This window comes from Salvelinus fontinalis, chromosome 41 (assembly GCF_029448725.1).
Source record: "Salvelinus fontinalis isolate EN_2023a chromosome 41, ASM2944872v1, whole genome shotgun sequence".
NCBI lineage: Eukaryota > Metazoa > Chordata > Actinopteri > Salmoniformes > Salmonidae > Salvelinus > Salvelinus fontinalis.
The window spans coordinates 18,687,360-18,712,573 of NC_074705.1; the positions used below are offsets into that span (position 1 = coordinate 18,687,360).

Genomic DNA, 25,214 nt, shown 5'->3' on the forward strand with positions numbered 1-25,214 from the left:
CATGCTGACGACAGGCATGTTATCGGACAGTCTCCACCGCCACAGAGGAGCAGATGGAGAAGCAGATAGAAGCCGCATCCCAAATGGCACCCTGTGGGCCTTGGTCAAAAGCAGTGCACTACGTAGGGAATAGGATGCCGTTTGGGATGCACCCAGACAGATAGAGAGGTCTGGTGGCAGAGTGAGACGTACTGTAGATAAAAGATGAAAGCCTCTCCTTTGAGAGCGATGGTGTGGTGGGATCTACAGCCGTCACAAACACACACACAAATAACTGGATAGACACAAAATCACCCACACCCTGTCTCGCTCCAACTCTGCGGGTGTGTGGCTATGGGCTTGGCATCATTGTCACATTATACGTAATGAGCAGTAGCGGCGTAACGCGTTCACCGTCTTTATGTGCTAACTCCTTTCATTAGGCCATCATCCTCATATCAAAGGGGATTTTCATTGTGTGCGTTCGGTAGCACAGTGTGTGAGTTAGGCTCTTTTTTGGGGGGGGGGGGGGGGGGGGTCCGGTGTGCTTTTGTTCCTGCGTGCAGTCACACACATGTTCCCAATGGTATCATTAGCGGCAACCACGGCTCTTTACATGTATTACTGTCACACACATCTTCATCTGTCAGAATGGCTCACACCCACCCACCCACCCACACGGTACCGCTCCATCCACCCATCTGTCTCATGGGTCTTTGACAGCCAGGCAGAGCCATCAAAGCAGCCAGAGAGGAGCTCACGTCCTAATCCACAGAACAATAAGAACCTGCTGGTCAACACAATGAGGATATGGAGGAACACCCCTCTGAGTTGGTAGGGTTAGAGAGAGAGGTGGGGGTCCTGGAGCTACCCTCAGGGCTTTGGGCTTTCATCTTGGGGTCTCGTTGTCTGATAAGATTAGGCCTAGTGTGAGTGTGTGTGTGTGTATGTGTATGTGTGGATTGCTGAGTGAACATAGGCTGAGGCCTATGGCGATATGCAGTGAGAACTGCACTGGCAGTTATACAATTTTTCTACAGGCTCTGAGGGAGTACCCACACACACAATTTTCCATGGCAATTTCTTAAGACTGCACCACTGCCCTTTCCTCATGCCTGACATCCAGAAGGGCTGTGGCCAAGGAGAGACTGACAGGAGGACACAAAAGGGGAGGGTCATTGGTCACACCCATTTGATCCCATAACCCCTTGCTGTCTCATCTCATTCTCCACCCTGCCCCTCCATTATACCCTACCATCAGACATTAACACCGTAATAGTTTATTTTTTCTAGTCTTTCTTCCTTCACCAATAGCTACCCCGTCACGGTTCACAATGCTTCTGAGTGGCTGTTGTGATAACCCAAGATGCAGCTGTCCACTAGGGCAGGGATTTACAAACTTTTCCACTTGGGGCCCCCCCTCCCAGCATTGGGGAACATCCCGCGCCACCCGTGCGCACGTGACATGTCTATTTCTATGGGAACAAGCAGTGTTAATGACAGAAACTGTTCACACCCCTCTTGTTGGTGGAGATGATTTTGCAGGTTTAAAGCTTATTTCCTGCAATTCTACACATTTTGTCATGGGGTGCAAAGAAATTGTCTAATGTGTATTTGTCATATTTGAGTGAAGTTAAAAGGAAACTGCACACTGCTCTTGATATTTGAGTGACAAAAAAATTACAACAATATCTTCCATCTAAAAAAACAGAAAAACTTTTTTACAGTGACATGGACTAGTTGATCTTTGCATTTCTGAGAAGGTATAAATACAGTAGAAGTCGGAAGTTTACATATACCTTAGCCAAATACATTTAAACTCAGTTTTTCACAATTCCTGACATTCAATCCTCGTAAAATTTCCTGTCTTAAGTCAGTTAGGATCACCACTTTATTTTAAGAATGTGAAATGTCAGAATAATAGTAGAGAGAGTCTGGTTTGTAGGCCTCCTTGCTCACACACGCTTTTTCAGTTGTGCCCACAAATTCTCTATAGGATGGATGTCAGGGCTTTGTGACGGCCACTCCAATAGCTTGACTTTGTTGTCCTTAAGCCACAACTTTGGAAGTATGCTTGGGGTCATTGTCCATTTGGAAGACCCAAGCGTTAACTTCCTGACTAATGTCTTGAGATGTTGCTTCAATATATCCACATAAGTTTCCTGCCTCATGATGCCATCTATTTTGTAAAGTGCACCAGTCCCTCCTGCAGCAGAGCACCCCCACAGCATGATGCTGCCACCCCCTTGCTTCACGTTTGGGATGGTGTTCTTCGGCTTGCAAGCATCCCCCCCTTTTCCTCCAAAAATAACAATGGTCATTATGGCCAAACAGTTCTATTTTTGTTTCATCAGACAAGAGGACATTTCTTCAAAAAGTACAATCTTTGTGCATGTGCAGTTGCAAACCGTAGTCTGGCCTTTTTATGGAGGTTTTGGAGCAGGGCGGCCTTTCAGGTTATGTTAATATAGGAATCGTTTTACTGTGGATATAGATACTTTTGTACCTGTTTCCTCCAGCATCTTCACAAGGTCCTTTGCACTTGTTCTGGGATTGATTTGTACTTTTCGCACCAAAGTACGTTCATCTCTAGGAGACAGAATGCGTCTCCTTCCTGAGCGGTATGACGGCTGCGTGGTCCAATGGTGTTTATACTTGCGTACTATTGCTTGTACAGATGAACGTGGTACCTTCAGGTGTTTGGAAATTGCTCCCAAAGATGAACCAGACTTGTGGAGGTCTTGGCTGATTTCTTTTGATTTTCCCATGATGTCAAGCAAAGAGGCAATGAGTTTGAAGGTAGGCCTTGAAATACATCTACAGGTACACCTACAATTGACTCAAATGATGTCAATTAGCCTATCAGAAGCTTCTAAAGCCATAACATCATTTTCTGGACTTTTACAAGCTGTATAAAGGCACAGTCAACTTGGTGTATGTAAACTCCTGACCCACTGGAATTGTGATACAGTGAATTACAAGTGAAATAATATGTAAACTATTATTGGAAAAATTACTTGTGTCATGCATAAAGTAGATGTCCTAAACGACTTGACAAAACTATAGTTTGTTAACAAGAAATTTGTGGAGTGGTTGAAAAACGAGTTAATGACTCCTACCTAAGTGTATGTAAACTTTTGACTTCAACTGTACATGTGCATTGCTTACTGTAAACTTCCAATTTCAACTGTAGCTCTAAGGTATACAATGACTGACATGACAAGAGGAACTGATGATGCACTACCCACCTTGTGCATTCTACTACTACAATTTTCAATAGTACGTTTAAAACAAGACTGAGTTTGCCCCACAGTTTGGGAACCACTGCACTAGAGAACATCACAAACGTTGATGTCTTTATTAACTGAGGATGAGTACAAATCAGTAACAAAACCTTGTAAATAATTGGTATTAATGAAGAAAAAAAACAACAACCAAGTATGGAAAGTCTGTCTGTATTATATTGTCATGTGTCTGCTATGTTGTCGTATTGCTATAGACCGTTTATATAATGCTTTTCCTTTTCTGATTGTGGAATTCTGAAGTGCATATACTTACAGAAAGAGGACAGTGCAGTAAACTACCGTAATAGAAAACGTGATCATCCCTAAGGGGAAAATACGTTTTCCAAATGTCTTTGGCCTGTTTAGATGAGACTGAGTGAGCCACTTGACTGTGTGTTCGGGGTCAGTATGGGAGATAGGGACGATACCCAGCGGAGAGAGAAGAATAAGCCCAGAGTGAGAAAGAGACTGACAGATAGAAACAATCATTCCAAAGAGAGATGGAGAGGTATATAAAGATCAGGAAAAGAGAGGACATGAGTACTAGCCAGTGGAAAGCGAGGAATCACCACACCACCACAGTGAAACAGACAGACAGCATGCAAGAGGAAGACTTTAGGAAGACTCTTTATTCAACAAAGGACTTTTGTGAGATTAAAAAAAACAACATTGAGTGACAGGTCTGGTGACAAGTGAACAATACAAAAATAATGAAAGTAAATAAATAAGTTAGTAAAACACAAGAAACAGAGTAGGTTTAAAAAGCATTTCAGGGATATTGCCAGATTGTCAGTAGCATTGCAGACAAAGATTTGAAGACAGGGAAACAACCAGTGGCCATTTCTGTGCCCAACTATTGTCGGCAAAATGATTGGTAACTTTTTAATAATGATCAATAACACGCAATTAATTATTCATAAGTAGTGCACAGACATTTTCTCCTGAGTTTTAGTCACAGCAGGTTTTTGGTTAACAGTCATTGCCTGTATGAAGGTGGTCATTGTGGGAAGAGGGAACAGTTTTGGGCAGGAGAAAGAGTTAATGCTGCACACACACTTATCAATAAATGCACACACACACACACACACACACACACACACACACACACACACACACACACACACACACACACACACACACACACACACACACACACACACACACACACACACACACACATGCATGTATGTGTTCTCTCAGAGTCCTCCTGAGAGCCTGTGGTGGTGATGTTGATTCAGGTCCTGGTTGTGTGTGTAGTTGGATCCATGTGCGTTTCTGTTCATGTCTAAGTGGTTGTGTGTTTTGTCGTGTCTGTGTAAGTCACCGTACATTGCCCCTGTCAGCGCCCTTATGCTCTCTGCATAGGCATGTGTGTGGCTGATGTGTATGTTGTCGGGTGAGTGGCTACGTGTGTGACTGCGTGTGTTGTCATGCGTTTGACTGTGTGTGTAACGGTTTGTGTGGCTGTGTACGTTGTCGGGTGTGTGGCTGCGAATAGGTCTGTGTATGTTGTCAGGTGTGTGACTGCGCGTGCATTCCCGCGTGTATCTGTCGACATTGTCGTCAAAGGACCGAAACCTGTGCGCGTTGCTCTTTACATTGCCTGTCGTGTGGCTGTGTGGCTCATTGCCAAGTGTGTGTTTCTGCATGGTGTCATCCGTGTAGCTGTGTGTGTTCTCCTGTGTGTATACCTGCGCCAGGCCTTCAGAGTATCTGAGTGTGCTGCTCTGCACCTCGCTGTGGGCTGCGTCTTGCGTGTGTTCGTGTATGTTACCGAGTGTTTGACTACGCAAGTTCCCTTGCGTTGTGTACCTGTGTGTATCACTAAGTGTATAGCTTTGAGCTGACCCCTGCATATATCTGTGCCTGTGTCGGAGGCCCCTCGGGTCAGAGGCTCGCCGGCGAAGTAGTGAACCACGGTGATCGTTGTCCCGTTCGTAGCGTACCTGGGCGATGGTGTTGTGGGCGGAGCCAGATGAGGGGGCGGGGCGGAGGAGCACCAATTGGATGGTGCCGCGGGCATTGCCCTCCCAGGACATGGAGTGGCGTAGGGTCTCCATGGCGACGTGGTTGGAGCGGCCTAGCAGCGCCTCGCCGTTCACCGCAATCAGCTGGTCGTTGACCCGCAGGCGGCCGTCCTGGAGAGGGGAGTCGGTGGGAAATGGTGGAGGTGGGGGGAGAGCAGTGAGAGAGAAAGAGAGGGGCAGGAACAATGATAGAGTGAGAGGGAGAGAAAAAGGCATGGAGAGATTAAGAAGGAGAAAGACAAGGAGGTGGAGAGAGAGGGAGATAATTTGTATGTAGCAGCTACTACAGACCAAGACACACCTGTAGATCTCAGAGAGAGTGAGGGAGAGACAGAAACTGAAATACAGAGACATGGCCAGAGGTACTAAAGACTCCTTAGTGCCACCAGTCCCATCACGCCATTAGTCACCACTGACCTCTGACCTCAGTCATTAAGCAGCCCCCGCCAGGCCCTGACCTCTCACACCGCCAATAACCTTCTGATCCTATCAGATCACACACACACAATTCCCAAGACACACACACCGCGTACGGGCAAGCAGAAGCCCATGCACACACACAAAGAATCACACATGTGTGCGAGCAAGCGCACAAACACACCTGAAAAGACAAGCACAAACACACATGTTTGTTTCGCAATACTTGTGGGGTTAAACAATTGAATCCCATTTAAAATCCTATTTTAACCCCTAAACCTAACCTTAACACCAATCCTAACCACAATTCTAAACCTAACCGTAATTGTAACCCTAAAGTTAAATAAAAGGTTAAATAAAAATATATATAAATAAATAAACCTAACCCCTAAGGCTCTTTCCTTGTGGGGACCAGCAAAACGTCCCCACTTCTGGTCCCCACAAGGATAGTAACCCCCACCCCCACCTCCACACACACAAACACTGTCAGAAATGGGTTAGGTCCCAGTTTCAGTGTGAGGCTGTAGCTTCTCCTCCCCTGGCTGCCTGTAGAGAGACTGTGACAGCCAGAGAGAGAGACACTGGGGTCAGACAGAGCGTCTAAGCCCTCCCTGCACACGCTCATTAGCTAGCCTCTTTAGAGTTTTTAATTAGCATTCACACACACACACACACACACACACACACACACACACACACACACACACACACACACACACACACACACACACACACACACACACACTGCAGGGAGGGAGCCTACAACAACAGGCAACACACAAGAAGAGAGAGAGACGCACACATACACACCTCGGCCCCCCACACCATACGCACTTTCAATTTATGCTAAAATAGCTCTACTTTCTCTTGCTCCAAGTTTGCCGTTTTTATCTCTCTCGGTCTCTCAATCTTCCCTTTTCCCTGTTTATTGTTTTTGAAAAAAGGGTTGGACTGAATCACTTTGAGAAGGCAACCAGAAGAGGAGATGGAAGATAGAGGGAATGACGGCCAAGCTGTCATGGTCAAAACATAAAATGGGAAGAGGTCTGTCCATGATAGGGCCAGACAGGTCCTACAGGCCCTAGTTCAGTCGCACCTGGATTACTGTTCAGATGTGTGGAGGGACATACAGTACCAGTCAAAAGTTTTTACACACCTACTCGTTCAAAAGGTTTTTCTTTATTTTTACTATTTTCTACATTGTAGAATATTAGTGAAGACATCAAAACTATGAAATAACACATATGGAATCATGTAGTAACCAAAAAAGGGTTAAACAAATCAAAATATATTTTATATTTGAGATTCTTCAAATTTGCCTTGATGACAGCTTTGCACAGTCTTGGCATTCTCTCAACCAGCTTCATGAGGTAGTCACCTGGAATGCATTTCAATTAACAGGTGTGTCTTGTTAAAAGTTCATTTGTGGAATTTCTTTCCTTCTGCGTTCTTCTGCGTTCTTTCCTTCTGCGTTTGTTAAAAGCCAATCAGTTGTGACAAGGTAGGGGTGGGTACACAGAAGATAGCCCTATTTGGTAAAAGACCAAGTCCATATTATGGCAATAACAGCTCAAATAAGCAAAGAGAAATGACAGTCCATCATTGCTTTAAGACATGAAGGTCAGTCAATACAGAACATTTCAAGAACTTTGAACGTTTTTTCAAGTGCATTCGCAAAAACCATCAAGCGCTATGATGAAACTGGCTCTCACGAGGACCACCACAGGAAAAGAGGACCCAGAGTTGCCTCCGCTGCAGAGGATAAGTTCATTAGAGTTCATCCAATTGAGATGGGAAAAGCAGCCAACAAGTGCTCAGCATATGTGGGAACTCCTTCAAGACTTTTGGATAACCATTCCTCATGAAGCTGGTTGAGAGAATGTCAAGAGTGTGCAAAGCTGTCATCAATGCAAAGGGTGGCTACTTTAAAGAACCTAAAATATGAATATATTTTGATTTGTTTAACCCTTTTTTGGTTACTACATGATTCCATGCATGTTATTTCATAGTTTTTATGTCTTCACTATTATTATACAATGTAGAAAAGAGTAGAAATAAAGAAAATCCTTTGACTGAGTCGGTGAGTCCAAACTTTTGAGTGGTACTGTAGGTAAATTGCATTTGGTCCAGAACAAAGCCGAACATATCACGCCTTGATGTACACGGAGGGGAAGTGTCAGTAACATGCGTGTCAATCTCTCCTGGCTCAAAGTTAAGGAGAGATTGACAGCATCAATATTGGTCTTGGAGCGAGGTATTGATGTGTTGAAGGTGGCGAACTGTCTGTTCAAGCAGTTGGCACACAGTTTGGACACTCATCGGTACAACATAAGACACGGAACCAGAGGTCTCTTCACATTCCCCAAGTCCAGAACTGAGGCTTGGAAAAACACAGTATTAAATAGAGCCATGACTACATGGAACTCTGCCACACCAGGTAATTCAAGCTAGTAACAAAACCAGATTTTAAACAACAGCTAAAAGAATACCTTACTGCACAAAGGGGGTTGTGAAATGGGTATCCTCATAAATACCAAATACCTCAGAAAATAGTTTATAAGTCCAGTTTCAGGCTTCCATCGAAGCTCTGATGTAGTAGTATCGCTTAAGTACCTCATCACCCTGTTCCCAGTGCAGACCTTATTTACACAGGGACACAACACCTGTGGAAAAAGATGGGAGCCAGGGTAGTTCAGAGAGTAATCAATCCACTCCAAGTGTCACTACAGAGATGGAGTGTGCCCTTCCGTGGAAGATGCTAGAAAGGGCCCCTACTCCCGATCCACAAAAGTCTGAGCACAATGCCAGAGGGACGAGGTCAATGGGGTCACCAGGGGTCAGAGGTCAGGGGAACTGAAACAGATGTGGGCTTCAGACTGGGCAGGACTGCTGAGTGTTGGGGTTTACAGAGTAAAGAGAAACAGATGCCACGGAGAGCGGAAGAAAGAGACAGTAGAAAAGGAACCGGGGTGGAGATAGAGAGAGAGAGAGCAAGCCGAGCGAGAATTGGAAAGCGGAAAAGACAGACAACAGAGAAAGGGAGACAGACTGAGAGTACAGAAACAGTGAGAGTACAAAAACAGCACATCAGATAGTTCATTCCTGCTCCTGTACCTTGTAGGCGGCCCCTCCGTGAATGATGGACTTGATGAAGATGCCCAGGTCCTCGCCCTTCTCCCGGGACTTGTTGCCCTTGAGGCTGATGCCCAGGCCGGCCGAGCCCGTGTCGTTCAGGGGCACCTCGAACATCAGCTGCTCCCGCCCATCCTCCAACACCAGGGGGCTTGCCTCCTCCCCTTTCTGACAGAGGGATAGAGAAGGACGAAGAGGAGGACAGAGCGAGAGAGATTGTTCTGATATTGAAACAAGCATAGTGCAGTCAATCAAAATTCAAAAATACAACGCTGAGAGTGAAATAGACAGACACAGAAAGAGGAACACCTCATCAATGTGAGAACGCATCGAATGAGGATGACGGGGAGAGAGAGCGGGAAAAGAGGACGAAAGAAAAAAGGGGTATGGGAGAGGTTGAGGGAGAAAGAGAAACAAAAACAAAATTAAGAGGGATATTTGCATTACGGATCCAAGGTGGTGAAAAACAGGGGAGGGCAGGAAGAATAAAAAAGAGGGAGATGGAGCAGGTGGTGAGAACGAGAGAACGAGGGAGGCAGAGGTGTAACTCCATTTGAACATGAAAGGCACAGACGGAGAGCGTGCCATTTCAAAAGGAAACATAATAACCTTTTTATACATCCTTCTTGAGAGCGATGGAGGGAGGGCGACAGGGGGATCATTTAAAAGTAATAACCCATCCCTGGAGATACCCACTCTCCCATTCACTCTCTCGCCCTCTTTTCACTCTCCTCCTTCCTCCTACTCTTAACGTGAACAAAATGACCCGGTGGTACGGGGAGCGAGAATTGGCTACCAAATGAAAGAAAGAGAAGACAAAGAAATGGAGACAAAAGAAAAATGTCTGTCATTATGACAGAGCGGTGAGAGAGAAAGTGGTGCTGGGGTTTTGTCACCAGGGAAACAGGCCTATAAAGAGGTGCTTTGAGGCTCTTTTCACGTCGCCGGCCTATTTTCCTGTGAGGAGAAGAGCGAACAACGCAGGTGAGGAAAAATACTGTGTGTACTGTATACGTTTACATTTGTTAACAATAATTGTGTGTGTTTTAAACAAAGGGACACACAGACTGTGTATGTGAAGTGTCTGTGATTAATTTTTTTCACAGCTGCCCAATATAAAATCCAAAAGCTCATTGAGCTGCTTTCCTTCATACCTTATGTTATTGGAAGCAGATTTATTTTGAACCTCCCAGGTTGCCATACAATATGGCCAGCGCTCTAGCGACAGAGGCAGGAAAGAGCGGCTCAGTGTAGCTTTACTGGCTTCTCACTATAATCCCACTGGTGTTGGGTGACATGCACCTGAGTCCTGAGGATGCCCTTGTTTAGCCAACAGAACAGCCCCACTGTTCTCCCCCCCTGGGTCCTCAGCCTACCCCCTCAACCCTCTCTTTTCCTGGGTAGACCCCCTAGGCAAATGGGCAGTCTAGTCTGGGCCTCCCTCTCATGGAGCTCCATCACCTCAAGCTATTGTGGAAGCTCCATTGTACACTGAGTAGTAAAGATGGGAAGCTTTCATTCTGAATGCGGCGCCATTGAGTCTTCATTCAACGGAGTCAGTGAGAAGACTGGCGCAAGGATCCGGCAATCCAGCTCAGACTAGACACTTTGACAGTTGACGTGACAGATGGACAGGTCTCTTTGGGCATCTCTATCCCTGACACACATCCATAAGGGAGAGGAAGGGAAGAGGAGAGGTGGAATCTAAAGAGACGTAACAGCTGCAGGATATTCCATTGTCAGCGTGAGGGGATAGATGTTCCAGCATCACTTTGGAAATAAAGAAGCGTTCCATTTTTTTGATGAATGTCTTCGGTTTCATCTGTTGATGCAAAGAGCTGTCTTATTGGGTCACTGTGTGGTGGGCTGAGTTCAAAACACACACACACATCAGATATGTCCACTGTTCTTAAGGGAATAAAGCACATTTATACAGCCAACTAAATCTCCCGGTGTGAGACACACACCCCTGGTGGTCCACAAACATACATAAATACCCCCCCCCACACACACACACTAATATCCCGTAATACCTTCCTTAGGGGCCAGACCCTTCCATTCCTGAGCCCTGTGGCTCCGCTGGCGCACAACGCGCCTCATTGTCTCTGCTCAAGTGCTCGTTAACAGGCTTTAAGAGGAGGGGAGACCACCCCTGATCAGAGGAACGAGGAAGACAAAAGGAACCTTTCTACCCATGGGGAGGAAGAAGAGGTGGGGGTGTAAGGAGACCGATTAATACACACTCTTGTCAGCCGGGCTTCTGAATAGACGCTTTCAAAGATGCAGATTAGCGACGAGAGCGACATTCAATTAAGATGAGATATCTCTCGCCGCCGCTCGATCGGAGACGGACGAAGTCTGCCAATTATGGGAAGTAATGTTGGGTTCTTCTGTTCTCTGTACCTGTTCCTCGGTAGTGGGAGGAGAGGAAGCCAAATTGCTGATGTTTGGGATAATTTTAGTGTGTGTGCGTGCGCATGTGTGTGTTTGTCACCTTGAGTGGTTAGTTACCACGGTTCCAGGACACAAGCATCCTGGTGCCAATCCAACAATGAGAAAATAAGTGCAGAGTGGAGAAGGGAGAGGGAGCTGACAGGTCTATGCGTGATGGGTATGCAGACGTATTAGGTGACCGCCACGCTGAGCTTTTCCGAAGACAGATGGATGGACGGACAGACAAAAGGAGCGTTGGACCACTTTTAAAGGCGAGTCGAGACCTTGGATCACAAATAACTACTCAATATTATTTGTAAAATCAATCAGTCTCAATTTATCCATGATATATCACGGTTTTAATTCTCTCGAACACGACCAAACATACAGGTCTGGCTAGCTGCAAGGCCACTACGCTTCCTGTCTCATGACCACACTTCCAGGTTAGCCTTGTGTGACGTGACCCCTTGATCCTGCCCAGGGCACATCCATCCATCTCCCCAACCATAAATCCACATCACATCCAATCCAATCCGAGGGACAAACTAAACACTGACAATCAAGTCCAGATCAGGTTTAATCATCAAGTTTTTCTTGAAAAGGCGAGGATCACACCTAAGTATAGTCCCAGACTTCGCTTTCGGGACCCGATCCCCTATTCTTAGTGTCTAAGTAACCGGAGTCACGTTCTGCACATGTGTAAAATGAAATTTAATTATCATTTTGCTTCTAAACAAGGGTCTCAGCTCCTCTGACGGACAGCACAGTTTGTGATTTGATTGAATATTCCCTAACAATATTAATGAGCAAGTGTCAGTCATTTAGATGGCAGTTTACTCTGAGTGTACAAAACATTTAGAACCCCTCCCCCCTTTTGCCCTCAGAAGGGCCTGAATTCGTCAGGGATTCGTCATGTTGACTCCAATGCTTCTCACAGTTGTGTCAAGTTGGCTGGATCTCCTTTGGGTGGTGCACCATTCTTTATACCGACGGGAAACGGTTGAGAGTGAAAAACCCACCAGCGTTGCAGTTCTTGGCACACACAAACTGTTGCGCCTGGCACCTACAACCATACCCCGTTCAAAGGCACTTACAGTTGTCACCCTCTGACTGGCACCCACACACAATCCATGTCTCAATTGTCTCAAGGCTTAAAAATCGTTCTTTCAAATTGTCTCATCCCCCTTCATCTACACTGATTGAAGTGGATTTAACAAGTGACATCAATAATGGATCATAGCTTTCACCTGGATTCACATGGTCAGTCTAGGTCATGGAAAGAACAGGTGTTCTTAATGTTTTGTATACTCAGTGAACTGTACGTAAGTTAAATAATGACATCATCCTAAACGTAAATATTGAAAGTGTCACAGGGAAACATCAGCAGGAACTGCACCACTGTTTTAAGGTCCTAGGATATGGCCAGGAACCCCTTCCAACAGCACAGTGGGAGTCATGCGGTCTCTGTGTGAATGACAGGATATCCAGCTGTCAATCCATCGCTCGCTTCACCATGTGTTTCTGACGAAGAGCTGCACGGCAACAACCATGTCAACACCTCACAGAGGAAGACAGGGCAGTTATCAAAGTGTGTTCTCCTCCACAAGGAACAGAGGGATGCTTTTCTGAATGTGTGTGGGGGGGGGGGGGGGGGGGTTGGTTCTTCTATCCTTGAGAGGAACTAAAATCCCCAAAAGCCCCCACAAGGATAGTAAAACAAGGAAAATTCCCTCTCGATCTCAATAAACTACCTGAGTATAGGTGAGAGTCAGAGCAGTTCCTACACAATGCTGAGAGTCACCATGAGGACAAACGCAATTTTAAATTTAGGGGTTAGAATTAGGATTACAATTAGGGTAAGGGGTTAGTGGTTAGGTTTAGGAGTTACGTTGAGGTTTAGGGTTTGGGCTACAGGTTTAGGTTAGGGTTATGGTAACGGTTAGCTTAAGGGAAAAAGGGATTTTGAATGGAAATTCATTTTATGTCCCCACAAGGATAGAATAACATAATGTGCGTGCAAGCTATGCCCTCGTGTTGCTGACAAGCCCAGAGGTGAAATATATTAGTTTTCCATAAACTGCTAAAAGCTCATGGGAAAATATATGTTGCCATCAAAACATAGATGTGTGTGTGTGCTCGGACACCACACACACACAAAACCGTAGATAGCAGTTCTTTCATACAAGTAAGGGTGGATAGGACATTTGATTACAATAGTGAGGGATGTAAAGTAGTTGAGTCTAACTGGCATTTTAAAGTCAAATTCTGATCACATGCACATCTTCACACAAATGCGTTGCAATCTCATCATTTGGTCTTTTCATATTTTAATCTTGGACTCATAGAAGAAGCCATTCTCCTGAGTGTGGTCCACGCACACACGAACCAGGTTTTCCGTTAGCCAGTAAATGGCCTATAAAAAAAATGAAACGCAGATCAAAAAAAAATGTTATCCCGAGTGAACAAAACTTGGTGTCACTACAGCCCTGGGTTCGATCCCAGGCTGTGTCACAGCCGGCCGTGACTGGGAGACCCATGCGGCGTTTCACAATTGGCCCAGCGTCGTCCGAGTTAGGGGAGGGTTTGGCCGGCGGGGATTTCCTTGTTCCATCTCGCTCTAGCAACTCATGGTGGCGAGCCGGCGCCTGCAAGCGGACTTCGGTCCCCAGTTGGACGGTGCTTCCTCCGACACATTGCTGCGTCTGGCTTCTGGGTTAAGCGAGCAATGTGTCAAGAGGCAGTGCGGCTTGGCAGGGTTGTGTTTCGGAGGACGCATGGCTCTCGATCTTCACCTCTCCCGAGTCTGTAGGGCAGTTGTAGCGATGGCACAAGACTAACTACCAATTGGATATCACGAAATGGGGGAGAAAAGGGGTAAAAGTACAAAAATATTAGTTGCTGGCCAAATTGTCTGAGAGAAAAAAAGAAATATGCAAAATAATGCTTTTTATTCATTGACGGAAATACCAATGGATGTGCTCCAACTATAGACTTCATAGGCTAATAAATCCTCAAGCTGCTTGGAAATGAGTGACAGGTGTGTGTGTGTTTCTATTTTTACTCACGCATAAGACACAAGGTCCTCATAAGGGACTTCAGCTAAGGTGTACCCTGACTGGGCAAAATTGGCGAAGATTGTGTTGATTGTCCTTGTTTCCAGTGTGCTCGTTGAGAGGGGATTCTTTCTCCAAAACAGAGTAAATACGGCCTCAAGATTGCGCCTTCTTGTGGGTGAAGTACCAAGGCTGATGGGCACTGCAAGCTGCTCATGGACAGTTTAGACTTCCCAACAGCAGCGGTTCTGTTGGGGGGGGGGGGGGCATACCGTGGATCATTTAGCTATTTGATTTTGACATTTTAGGTCCCCTTTAGGTATGAATTATTTGAGGTGTTTTGGCCTTCACTACTATAGCCCATAGAAACATATGCACACACAGCTATAATTGGCCTCTGGGAGATGCTAACCCAATCACATTAGAATGGGTCGGGGAGGATTTTGTGAGTGCTTTGTGAGTGCAGCTGCAGCATTAGGGTTGTGACCGAGGCATAATACGGAGAGAAGACAAGTGTTACACATGTATGCATCAACTGTACAACGGACCACCATTGCATCGAAATGTGGACGTTTAAGGTATTGGAATGAGTTGCGGTTGATTGTGTGTGCGTGTGCATGTGTGTGCGCGTGCCTGCCTGCATAAGTTCTGTGTGTGAGCATTGTTGAACTTGAGTGAGTGTGAACATGTACATGAGCTTGAGGGACATCAAACTATCTTTGAGGAAGATAGACTTGCAGAGAAGATAAGGAGTTTATCTTTAAGGGCCTCTAACTTCAACAGCCCAGATAAAGACAGAGTTCAAAAGAACAAGACAAAAGAGGAATTCAAGAAGCACCTAAGTGTGGATGTTGTGGAAATGTAGGGTATTTTAATGAGGGCTAATGTGAGCACTGTGTGTGTGTGTGTATGTGTGTGCATGTGTGTGCATGTGTGTGTATGTGTGTGTATGTGTGTGTTTGTATGTGTGCATGCATGCTTGTGTGTGTGTGTGTGTGTGTGTGTGTGTGCTTGAGTGCGTGTGTGTGCTTGAGTGCGTGTGTTTGCATGTTTCCATACATCGTTCACTACAAAGCGTCGGAGTTGTCCCTCCTGAATGCTTTGAAGTTGAGGAAACTGAATAATGTGAATAATCACAGGAGTAGTGAGTGGCACACAAGGACAGAGCGCTGTTTCCGGAGAGGACCAACACACTCACACGCACACACAGTTATACACAGGATACACACACCTGCACACACAAGCTGTTGTAGGGTACCACCTTGGCAGCTGACGGGCAGCTTATTTAGATAAAGGGGTAAAAACACGCCACTCAGCTAGCAGTCAGAGAGGTCTCTGGCCACATCTAAACGGTCACTTAACACCCGTGTGTGTCGACACGCACCACTTCCTGCGAGGCCGCAGGGACGTGTGTGTGACTTCCTGTCAGCCTCTGAGTCAACAAACCCAGATAAGGGCAGGAAGAGGAATGGGGCGCTGGGTACGTGTGCTGGGCCTCAATGGGTGTGTGTGTGTGTGTGTGCTTGTTTGTAGGGTGAGGGCATGCGTGCAGGGGGCAAAAGGCAGTTCAAAGAGGTTGAACACCCTTCAATAGTAATAGAAAGCGAAAGACGTTTTGAGGTGTAACAACATTTTTAAGACAAAGAGGGGAAAGGTGGAAATTCCTGGTAACCTCTCTGCACCAAAGATCATGCAGAGTCAAGAGCAATTGGAGGTGGCTAGAGAGAGATAAAGGTGTGTGTTCTCACCAGCTCTCTGGGTAGGAAGAGATCCTCTTGTCTGACCACCACCACAGAGACACAGTCCCCCTGCTTGGTGCTGCGCAGCATGGCCACCAGCTCCTCCTGAGTTCGATCAGTCATGTCTACACCGTTCACCTACACACACATCACAGGAAAGGGTTCAAATATGTACAGTATATACACAATATGCTTCACAGTGCTTATAAATACATAGAATACATACTTCCACCGAGATATTTCAAGTTTTAAATGACCACCTTCCGGGAAAAAAATACAACTAGTTTATCAGCAAGACAGCACTGTTTGAATACTTGAAAAAGTGCTTCCTTCCTCCATTCCATGAAGCAATCACTGATGATTAGAAATGAATGGACTGGTGAATGCCATGATTTGGAACGCTTGAGTTCACCTATCGAATCATGCCGAATCAGTTATTACTTCAAGGATGGGATGGCAGGAAGGATGCACTTCCAAGGAATTCAAAGGTCAAATGAGTGTTTCACCTCCAAGATGCGGTCGCCAGGCTGCAGGCGGCCATCTTTGATGGCGGCGCCCCGGGGGAGGATGTTCTTGATTAGGATGGGCCCCGGGCCATGGACCGTCGAGTCCCGGGTCACCACGGTGAAACCTAGCCCCTCGGTACCTGGAGAGCGAGAGAGGGGAGGGTGGGAGGGGAGGGGAGAGAGAAACAGGGAGTGAAAGAGAAATATATATGATTTAAAGGGACGATAGAGGGACAGAGAGAGAGGAAAAGAAAGAGAATGAAGACGAGAGGAAAAGAGATGAAAAAACAGGAGAGAAATAGAGTGGGGGACAGAGGGATTTTATCAGTTAGCCTGATAGTCTTTGCTATACTATCTTTCCCATCCTTGATTTGATTGATTAGCATCCCCATTGGGGTCTTACTGGGGTCCGACATAACGAAAAAGAGACTACACTCAAAATACTTTACAATTTACATACATTTAAAAACATTAACATGTAGTGTGTGGGTATCTATCAGTTACACATATGTCAGTACATACACACAACAAGTAGGTGACATGGGGAGGGGTGTTGTGCCATGAGGTGTTGCTTTATTTGTTTTTTAAAACCAGGTTTGCTGTTAACGTGCGCTATATGAGATGGATGGGAGTTCCATGGAATCATGGGTGTGTATAATACTGTATGTTTCCTTGAATTTGTTCTGGACCTGGGGACAGTGAAAAGACCCCTTGTGGCATGTCTGGTGGGGTAAGTGTGTGTGTGTGTCAGTGCTGTGTGTAGACTATGCAAAGAATTCTGAATCTCCAAAACATTGTTTCTTATAAAAACAAGTGCTTTTCTCAACTCTTAGCCAAGAGAGAATGGCATGCATAGTATTAATATTAGCCCTCTGATTTATTTTTATTTCACCTTTATTTAACCAGGTAGGCAAGTTGAGAACAAGTTCTCATTTACAACTGCGACCTGGCCAAGATAAAGCAAAGCAGTTCGACACATACACCAACACAGTTACACATGGAGTAAAACAAACATACAGTCAATAATACAGTAGAAAAATAGGTCTATATACAATGTGAGCAAATGAGGTGAGATAATGGCGGTAAAGGCAATAAATAGGCCATGGTGGCGAAGTAAATACAATATAGCAATTAAAACACTGGAATGGTAGATTTGACACTAGATGAGTGTGCAAAGTAGAAATACTGGGGTGCAAAGGAGCAAAATAAATAAATAAATATAGTAGGGGAAGCGGTAGTTGGGTGGGCTATTTATAGATGGGCTATGTACAGGTGCAGTGATCTGTGAGCTGCTCTGACAGCTGGTGCTTAAAGCTAGTGAGGGAGATAAGTGTTTCCAGTTTCAGAGATTTTTGTAGTTCGTTCCAGTCAATGGCAGCAGAGAACTGGAAGGAGAGGCGGCCAAAGGAGGAATTGGCTTTGGGGGTGACAAGTGAGATATACCTGCTGGAACGCGTGCTACGGGTGGGTGCTGCTATGGTGACCAGCGAGCAGAGATAAGGCGGGACTTTACCTAGCAGGGTCTTGTAGATGACCTGCAGCCAGTGGGTTTGGCGACGAGTATGAAGCGAGGGCCAGCCAACGAGAGTGTACAGGTCGCAGTGGTGGGTAGTATATGGGGCTTTGGTGACAAAACGGATGGCACTGTGATAGACTGCATCCAATTTGTTGAGTAGGGTGTTGGAGGCAATTTTGTAAAAGACATCGCCGAAGCCGAGGATCGGTAAGATGGTCAGTTTTACGAGGGTATGTTTGGCAGCATGGGTGAAGGATGCTTTGTTGCGAAATAGGAAGCCAATTCTAGATGTAACTTTGGATTGGAGATGTTTTATGTGAGTCTGGAAGGAGAGTTTACAGCCTAAACAGACACCTAGGTATTTGTAGTTGTCCACATATTCTAAGTCAGAACTGTCCAGAGTAGTGATGCTGGATGGTCAGGCAGGTGCAGGCAGCAATCGGTTGAAGGGCATGCATTTAGTTTTAAATGTATTTAAGAGCAGTTGGAGGCCACGGAAGGAGAGTTGTATGGCATTGAAGCTCGTCTGGAGGGTTGTTAACACAGTGTCCAAAGAAGGGCCAGAAGTATACAGAATGGTGTCGTCTGCGTAGAGGTGGATCAGAGACTCACCAGCAGCAAGAGCGACATCATTGATGTATACAGAAAAGAGAGTTGGCCCAAGAATTGAACCCTGTAGCACCCCCATAGAGACTGCCAGAGGCCCGGACAACAGGCCCTCAGATTTGACACACTAAACTCTGTCGGAGAAGTAGTTGGTGAACCAGGCGAGGCAATCATTTGAGAAACCAAGGCTGTTGAGTCTGCCGATGAGGATGTGGTAATCGACAGAGTTGAAAGCTTTGGCCAGGTCAATGAATACGCCTGCACAGTATTGTTTCTTATCGATGGCGGTTAAGATATCGTTTAGGACCTTGAGCGTGGCTGAGTTGCACCCATGACCAGCTAGGGGTAGCCAGGTGGAAAGCATGGCCAGCCGTAGAAAAATGCTTATTGAAATTCTCAATTATAGTGGATTTATCGGTGGTGACAGAGTTTCCTATCCTCAGTGCAGCTGGGAGGAGGTGCTCTTATTCGCCATGGACTTTACAATGTCCCAGAACTTTTTTGAGTTTGTGTTGCAGGAAGCAAATTTCTGCTTGAAAAAGCTAGCCTTGGCTTTTCTAACTGCCTGTGTATATTGGTTTATAGCTTCCCTGAAAAGTTGCATTTCACGGGGGCTGTTCGATGCTAATGCAGAACGCCATAGGATGTTTTTTTGTTGGTTAAGGGCAGTCAGGTCAGGAGAGAACCAAGGGCTATATCTGTTCCTGGTTCAACATTTCTTGAATGGGGCATGCATATTTAAGATGGTGAGGAAGGCATTTTTAAATAATAACCAGGAATTCTCTACTGACGGGATGAGGTCAATATCCTTCCAGGATACCCGGGCCAGGTCCATTAGAAAGGCCTGCTCGCTGAAGTGTTTCAGGGAGCATTTTATAGTGATGAGTGGAGGTCGTTTGACCGCTGACCCATTATGGATGCAGGCAATGAGGCAGTGATCGCTGAGATCTTGGTTGAAAACAGCAGAGGTGAATTTAGAGGGCAAGTTGGTTAGGATGATATCTATGAGGGTGCCCGTGTTTATGGCTTTGGGGCTGTACCTGGTAGGCTCATTGATAATTTGTGTGAAATTGAGGGCATCAAGCTTAGAGTCTAGGATGGCCGGGGTGTTAAGCATGTCACAGTTTAGGTCACCTAGCAGCACGAGCTCTGAAGATAGATGGGGGTATATAATTAATAATTATAACGAAGAACAAGACGCGCCGCTCTATTCTGGGCCAGCTGCAGCTTAACTAGAGCTGTGTTAGAATACTCATACTAACCGCACTATTTGTTCATAGTATGGATATAGTTAGTATAAAGAATAATGACTTTACAAGCGCTCAACACCCGTTGAATATGGCCGTGTCAGTAAACGTCGGCAAAAAAAGCGTAATTACATTTCTGCCAGAAGCACAGTTACAGTCACCAATGCTCTGGATAACCAGCTCTGTTCGGGATAGTAAAATGGTCAGAGTGGTCTCATTTGTGTCTGGAAGTAGCTAGCTAGCTAGCCAACATTAGCATCAGTGCTTGACAGCCGTTGTAAGGCCAGAACGCTCCAATCAACCCTACTCCTCGGCACGAGCGTCCAGTGTGCGCTCCGAGTGCGAAGTGCTCTGAATTTACAAGTGCACTCTGGCAATCCAGACTGATTTTAAGAACACACCCAAATTGGTAAAATGTCTAACTAGTAATTTGTTATGCTAACTAGCTAGCAAGAGCACCAACTTCTGCTAGACAGGTGAAGAGCAAGTACGCGCAACTGAAAGGTTACTGTTCGTTTACAGTATACTAAAATGAACTAATAGTATATATAGTATATACTCATTATGTATGGGTATTCGGACACAGCTTAGGTCTCTCTTTGTAGCACTTGATCATATGACTGAACAATAATCAAGATAAGATTAACCTAGAGGCTGCAGGACTTGCATTGGTGGAGTCAAAAAAGCAGAGCCTTTCTTCAATACGGACAGACCTGTCCCCATCATCATGACCCCACATCATCCCATCACGTCGCAATAAGGTCACTTGGTGTGCCAATAAATGGAGGGCGACATCTCTCCACTCACCCTGCATTCTGTGTGGGGCTTAGTGGGTTCCTCCTGAGTAAACTGGTGATCAACTTCCACTGGTCTGCTGTGGAGCCCTCTCTGCTGGCACCCTATTCCCTTTAAAGTGCACATGGGCCCTGGTCAAAAGTATTGCACTACAAAGAGAATAGGGTGCTATTCGGGACACGACCTCAGCCACAAAGCCAGAGGGACAACTGTTTTCTTATGTGGATTAAGAGGAGGGCTGCTTTCAATTTCACGTGTGAGCAGGCCTCACACTGCCTGATGGAGGAAGGTGAAGGGAGAGAAAGAAGGAGAGGGGAGGGAGAGAGAGAGAGAGAGAGGTATCCTGAGATATCATTCCCTATCATGGCTCCTCTCCCTGTGGACACAGTGTGATTTCAAGAGTGTGTGTGTGTGTGTGTGTCCAAGCTCCATATGTGTATCTATGTGTGTCTGCGCGTGCATGCCTGTGTGTGTACGTGCCTCCAAGCAATGAGAGAAAACTGCCACCATGGTGAGCGGTGGAGAAAAGCCAAAAGAGGCATACGAAAAGATAGTGAGTGATCAAATCTCATCTGGCAGCTAAGCTTCTGCCTATCTTCCATTAACGCTTCTAAACCTCCTTGCCGTCACTCACGCTGCGAGAGAAGTCTTTCAAGGGGTAATCATTAGTTGCTACATCCATTTTTAGACTTATAAATTACTGGTATGTACCCATTGATTCTTGAAGAACATCATTTATAAATGCCTCATGAGCTTAGTTCAACTGTCGTACCCGATCAGATCACAAAATATAAGCTTGTTTGCTCCCGAGTGGCGCTGTGGTCTAAGGCACTGCATCTCAGTGCTAGAGGTGTCACTACAGACCCTGGTTCAAATCCAGGCTGTATCACAACCGGCCGTGATTGGGAGTCCCACAGGGCGGTGCACAATTGTCCCAGCATTGTCCGAGTTTGGCCGGTGTAGGCCGTCAATGTAAATAAGAATTTGTTCTTAACTGACCTGCCTAGTTAAATAAAAGGTTAAATATTTGTTTTTATGTACTCAAATGTTCGTAAACAAAGTACATATACAAACAAACCACTATATAGCCTCAAAACATGGTTAAAATCACCTAAACTATCGATTTGAGAGTGGTTACATTTTTCCAGCCACATGCCTCAGCTTTTTACCAAAACAGGGGCGGGGATCAAATTGTTATTGTTTCTACAGCCGATTGCCGCTTTAACCATGGAAGAGCACAACCACATAATCTCTAAGTTTGGGTTTACACAGGCAGCCCAATTCTGATCTTTTGGCAAAATATCTGATATTATGACAAAATAAGAGATTTGGGCTGCCTGTGTAAACGCAGCCTAAGAATTCAGTTTCAATTAAAAACTCTGATTTGTCCATTGTTTTCTACGATGATTCAATTCATGATATAAATTTCATTTCACTGAATCGACTGGATTGAAAACTAAATTGAACCCAACATTACAACACCTTAAACCTTTACAAAAGAACAAAAACCTGTTGAAGATCTGTTTTGATCGAAATGTTGTGAACCAATAAAGGTGTGAATCACCTCGGTGTGCTCTATAACACATAAGCTGTGTTTGAATACTCATACTAACAGCACTAACTATACTATTTGTGACGTGAATGGAGTATATATTATGCTTATTAGCCATAGTATGGATATAGTTAGTATGCCAAAATTTCCCAGATGACGTACTAAATTTGCCAAAATATGAAGCATACACACTATTTCCGTGCTTTTAGGGCCCATATCTATTTTTTATTAGTAGTATTTTTATTTAACTAAGTCAGTTAACCTGTTAAGGCTAGGGGGTGCTGTTGTCACTATTTATGGAAATCGTGTAATTTTTGAAACGGCTTCCTACAAAATGTTTGATCGTACAATATGCATATTATTGTTATTATTGGATAGAAAACAGTCTATAGTTTCTATAGCCGTTGAAATCTTGTCTCTAAGTGGAACAGAACTCATTCTACAGCAATTTCCCTGACATAGAGTCAGATTTCACACATTTTGGCCCCTGTTCTGGAGTCAGTTTTAAGGCCACTGTTATTCCTATGAGTATACGGACACTGCTTACGTCTTCCCCTGGATGCCTTTACGTGATGACGCTTTGAATGGTATCGATTGCCCAATCACAGCCACTATAAATGAAAAAATCCTGTAGGTAGGAACTATTTTCTAGGTGGGTCAGGCGCGCGGAGGACACCGACCTACTGTTTTTCCAAGCATTAGTGTAGCCAGTTATATTTCTCCGGTCATATTTTTACTCGTTATAGGAGTTAAAAACATCATAAGGTAGTTAATTTAAAGCGTTTTATAGCAATTTATATCCGTTTAGTGCGATTTTGGGACATTTATTTCTGAGCCACTGTGAATCTCTGGGCACCGTTCCAGTTCATGCCGAACGCAATGTGCATTTCTGCATGGCAAGAGGACAGCTTTCGACCAAAAGATGATTAGACCCAAGAAAGGATTCTTTGACCAAGATTCTGATGGAAGAACAGCTCAAAGTAGGAACAATTTATTATGATAAATCGTGTTTCTGTCGAAAAATGTTAGTGGCTTAGGACGCCATCTTTTTTGACGTAGCTTCGCTTGGCGCAAACTGTATTGAAAAGTAAGGATAATTTAAAAAATGTAATTCCGCGATTGTATTAAGAATTAAATTGTCTATCAATCGCTGTCCACCCTATATTTTTTAGTCACGTTTATGAGTATTTATGTATACGACTAGATCACTGTCTAATATGGCGCACGACATTTTCTGTCCAGCTGGGCTACTTTTCTCATTGTCTAACCATGATTTTGGTGGCTAAATATGCACATTTTCGAACAAACTGTATATGTATGTTGTAATGTGATGTTACAGGAGTGTCATCTGAAGAATTCTGAGAAGGTTAGTGAAAAAATTAATATATTTTGGCGATGTTTACGTTATCGCTCTCTTTGGCTAGAATCAATGCTGGGGTAATGTTTGCACATGTGCTATGCTAATATAACGATTTATTGTGTTTTCGCTGTAAGACACTTAGAAAATCTGAAATATTGTCTGTATTCACAGGATCTGTGTCTTTCGATTAGTGTATGCTGTGTATTTTTACGAAATGTTTGATGATTAGTAGTTAGGTAAACACGTTGCTCATTGTAATTATTCTAGTCCATTTGTGTCGGTGGGTGCAATTGTAAACTATGACATCTACCTGAAATATGCACATTTTTCTAACAAAACCTATCCTATACCATAAATATGTTATCAGACTGTCATCTGAGGAGGTTTTTTCTTGGTTGGTGGCTATCAATATCTTAGTTTAGCCGAATTGGTGATAGCTACTGGTGTTGGTGGACAAAGAAAAGATGGTGGATTATGCTAATGTGTTTAGCTAATAGATTTACATCTTTACATATTGTGTCTTCCCTGTAAAACATTTTAAAAATCGGACATGTTGGCTGGATTCACAAGATCTGTGTCTTTCATTAGCTGTATTGGACTTTAATGTGTGAAAGTTAAATATTAAAAAAAAAAAAAATGTTGAATTTCGCGGCTCTGCCTTTTCAGTGGGGGTGGGGGGGGGTGTGGCGCGAGCGGCACCCCCGGGCTAGACAGGTTAAGAACAGATTCTTATTAACAATGACAGCCTACCGGTGAACAGTGGGTTAACTGCCTTGTTCAGGGGCAGAATGACAGATTTTTACCTTTTCAGCTCGGGGATTCGATCTAGCAACCTTTCGGTTACTGGTCCAAAGCTCTAACAACTAGGCTACCTGCCGCCCCACAATGCAATTCTTCCGAAAATGGGCATGGCTTCATAACTTTTCAGATTTGAAGAAAATGGCAGTCCAACGAGAGTGGATACAAACAAATTATGACAAATGTTAGGAAAATGTAATAAAGTAATGCCTTTTCAAATAAGTTACGTTACACGTTATGTTGGATGACAATTGTTAGCTATGCTTTCCTTACAAACCGCATAGTATTACAGCAGTATGTACCAGTATGTTAGCTAGCTACCTAACGTTAGTTGGCTACTGATACATCGAACTTGCCAGGCAGTATATTAACCATCTGCTATCTAACCAACGTTTATTGACTTGATTATTCACATCATTCTTTGCTAAGTGGTATAGTCGTGCGATTCAATGGCTATCTCCTCCGATTTCAGAGCACTATTGCGCAGAATAACTGATGTATTTACGAAAGCTCAACACCCGATGAGAATATGGCCGGTGTCAGTAAAAGTCAGCAAAAAAAAAAAGCATACTTAAATTGTTGCCAGCAGCACAGTTAATCACCAACGCTCTAGATAACATGAAAACAGCCTAACCAGCTCTGCTAGGGAGAGTAAAATGGTTAGTGAGGCGTTCTCTCATTCGTGTCTGGAAGTAGCTAGCCAACGTTAGCCAGTTAGCTTGGGTGCTTGACTGCCATTGAACGCCTGGATCAACCCTACTCCTCGGCCA

General features: G+C 44.6%; 1 protein-coding gene across 2 annotated transcripts in view; it reads right to left on the reverse strand.

Annotated features, from left to right (window-relative positions):
* LOC129840235 (partitioning defective 3 homolog B-like) overlaps positions 1 to 25,214 on the reverse strand; it is a 182,941-nt gene that overhangs the window by 82,315 nt on the left and 75,412 nt on the right. For both annotated transcript variants that reach the window (XM_055907954.1, XM_055907955.1), the window contains 4 exons: positions 16,571 to 16,710; positions 16,074 to 16,202; positions 8,822 to 9,007; positions 5,210 to 5,401 (listed from right to left, as the gene is read on the reverse strand). In XM_055907954.1, the coding sequence (XP_055763929.1) occupies positions 5,210 to 5,401; positions 8,822 to 9,007; positions 16,074 to 16,202; positions 16,571 to 16,710 (647 nt within the window). The remainder of the gene's footprint in view (positions 1 to 5,209; positions 5,402 to 8,821; positions 9,008 to 16,073; positions 16,203 to 16,570; positions 16,711 to 25,214) is intronic.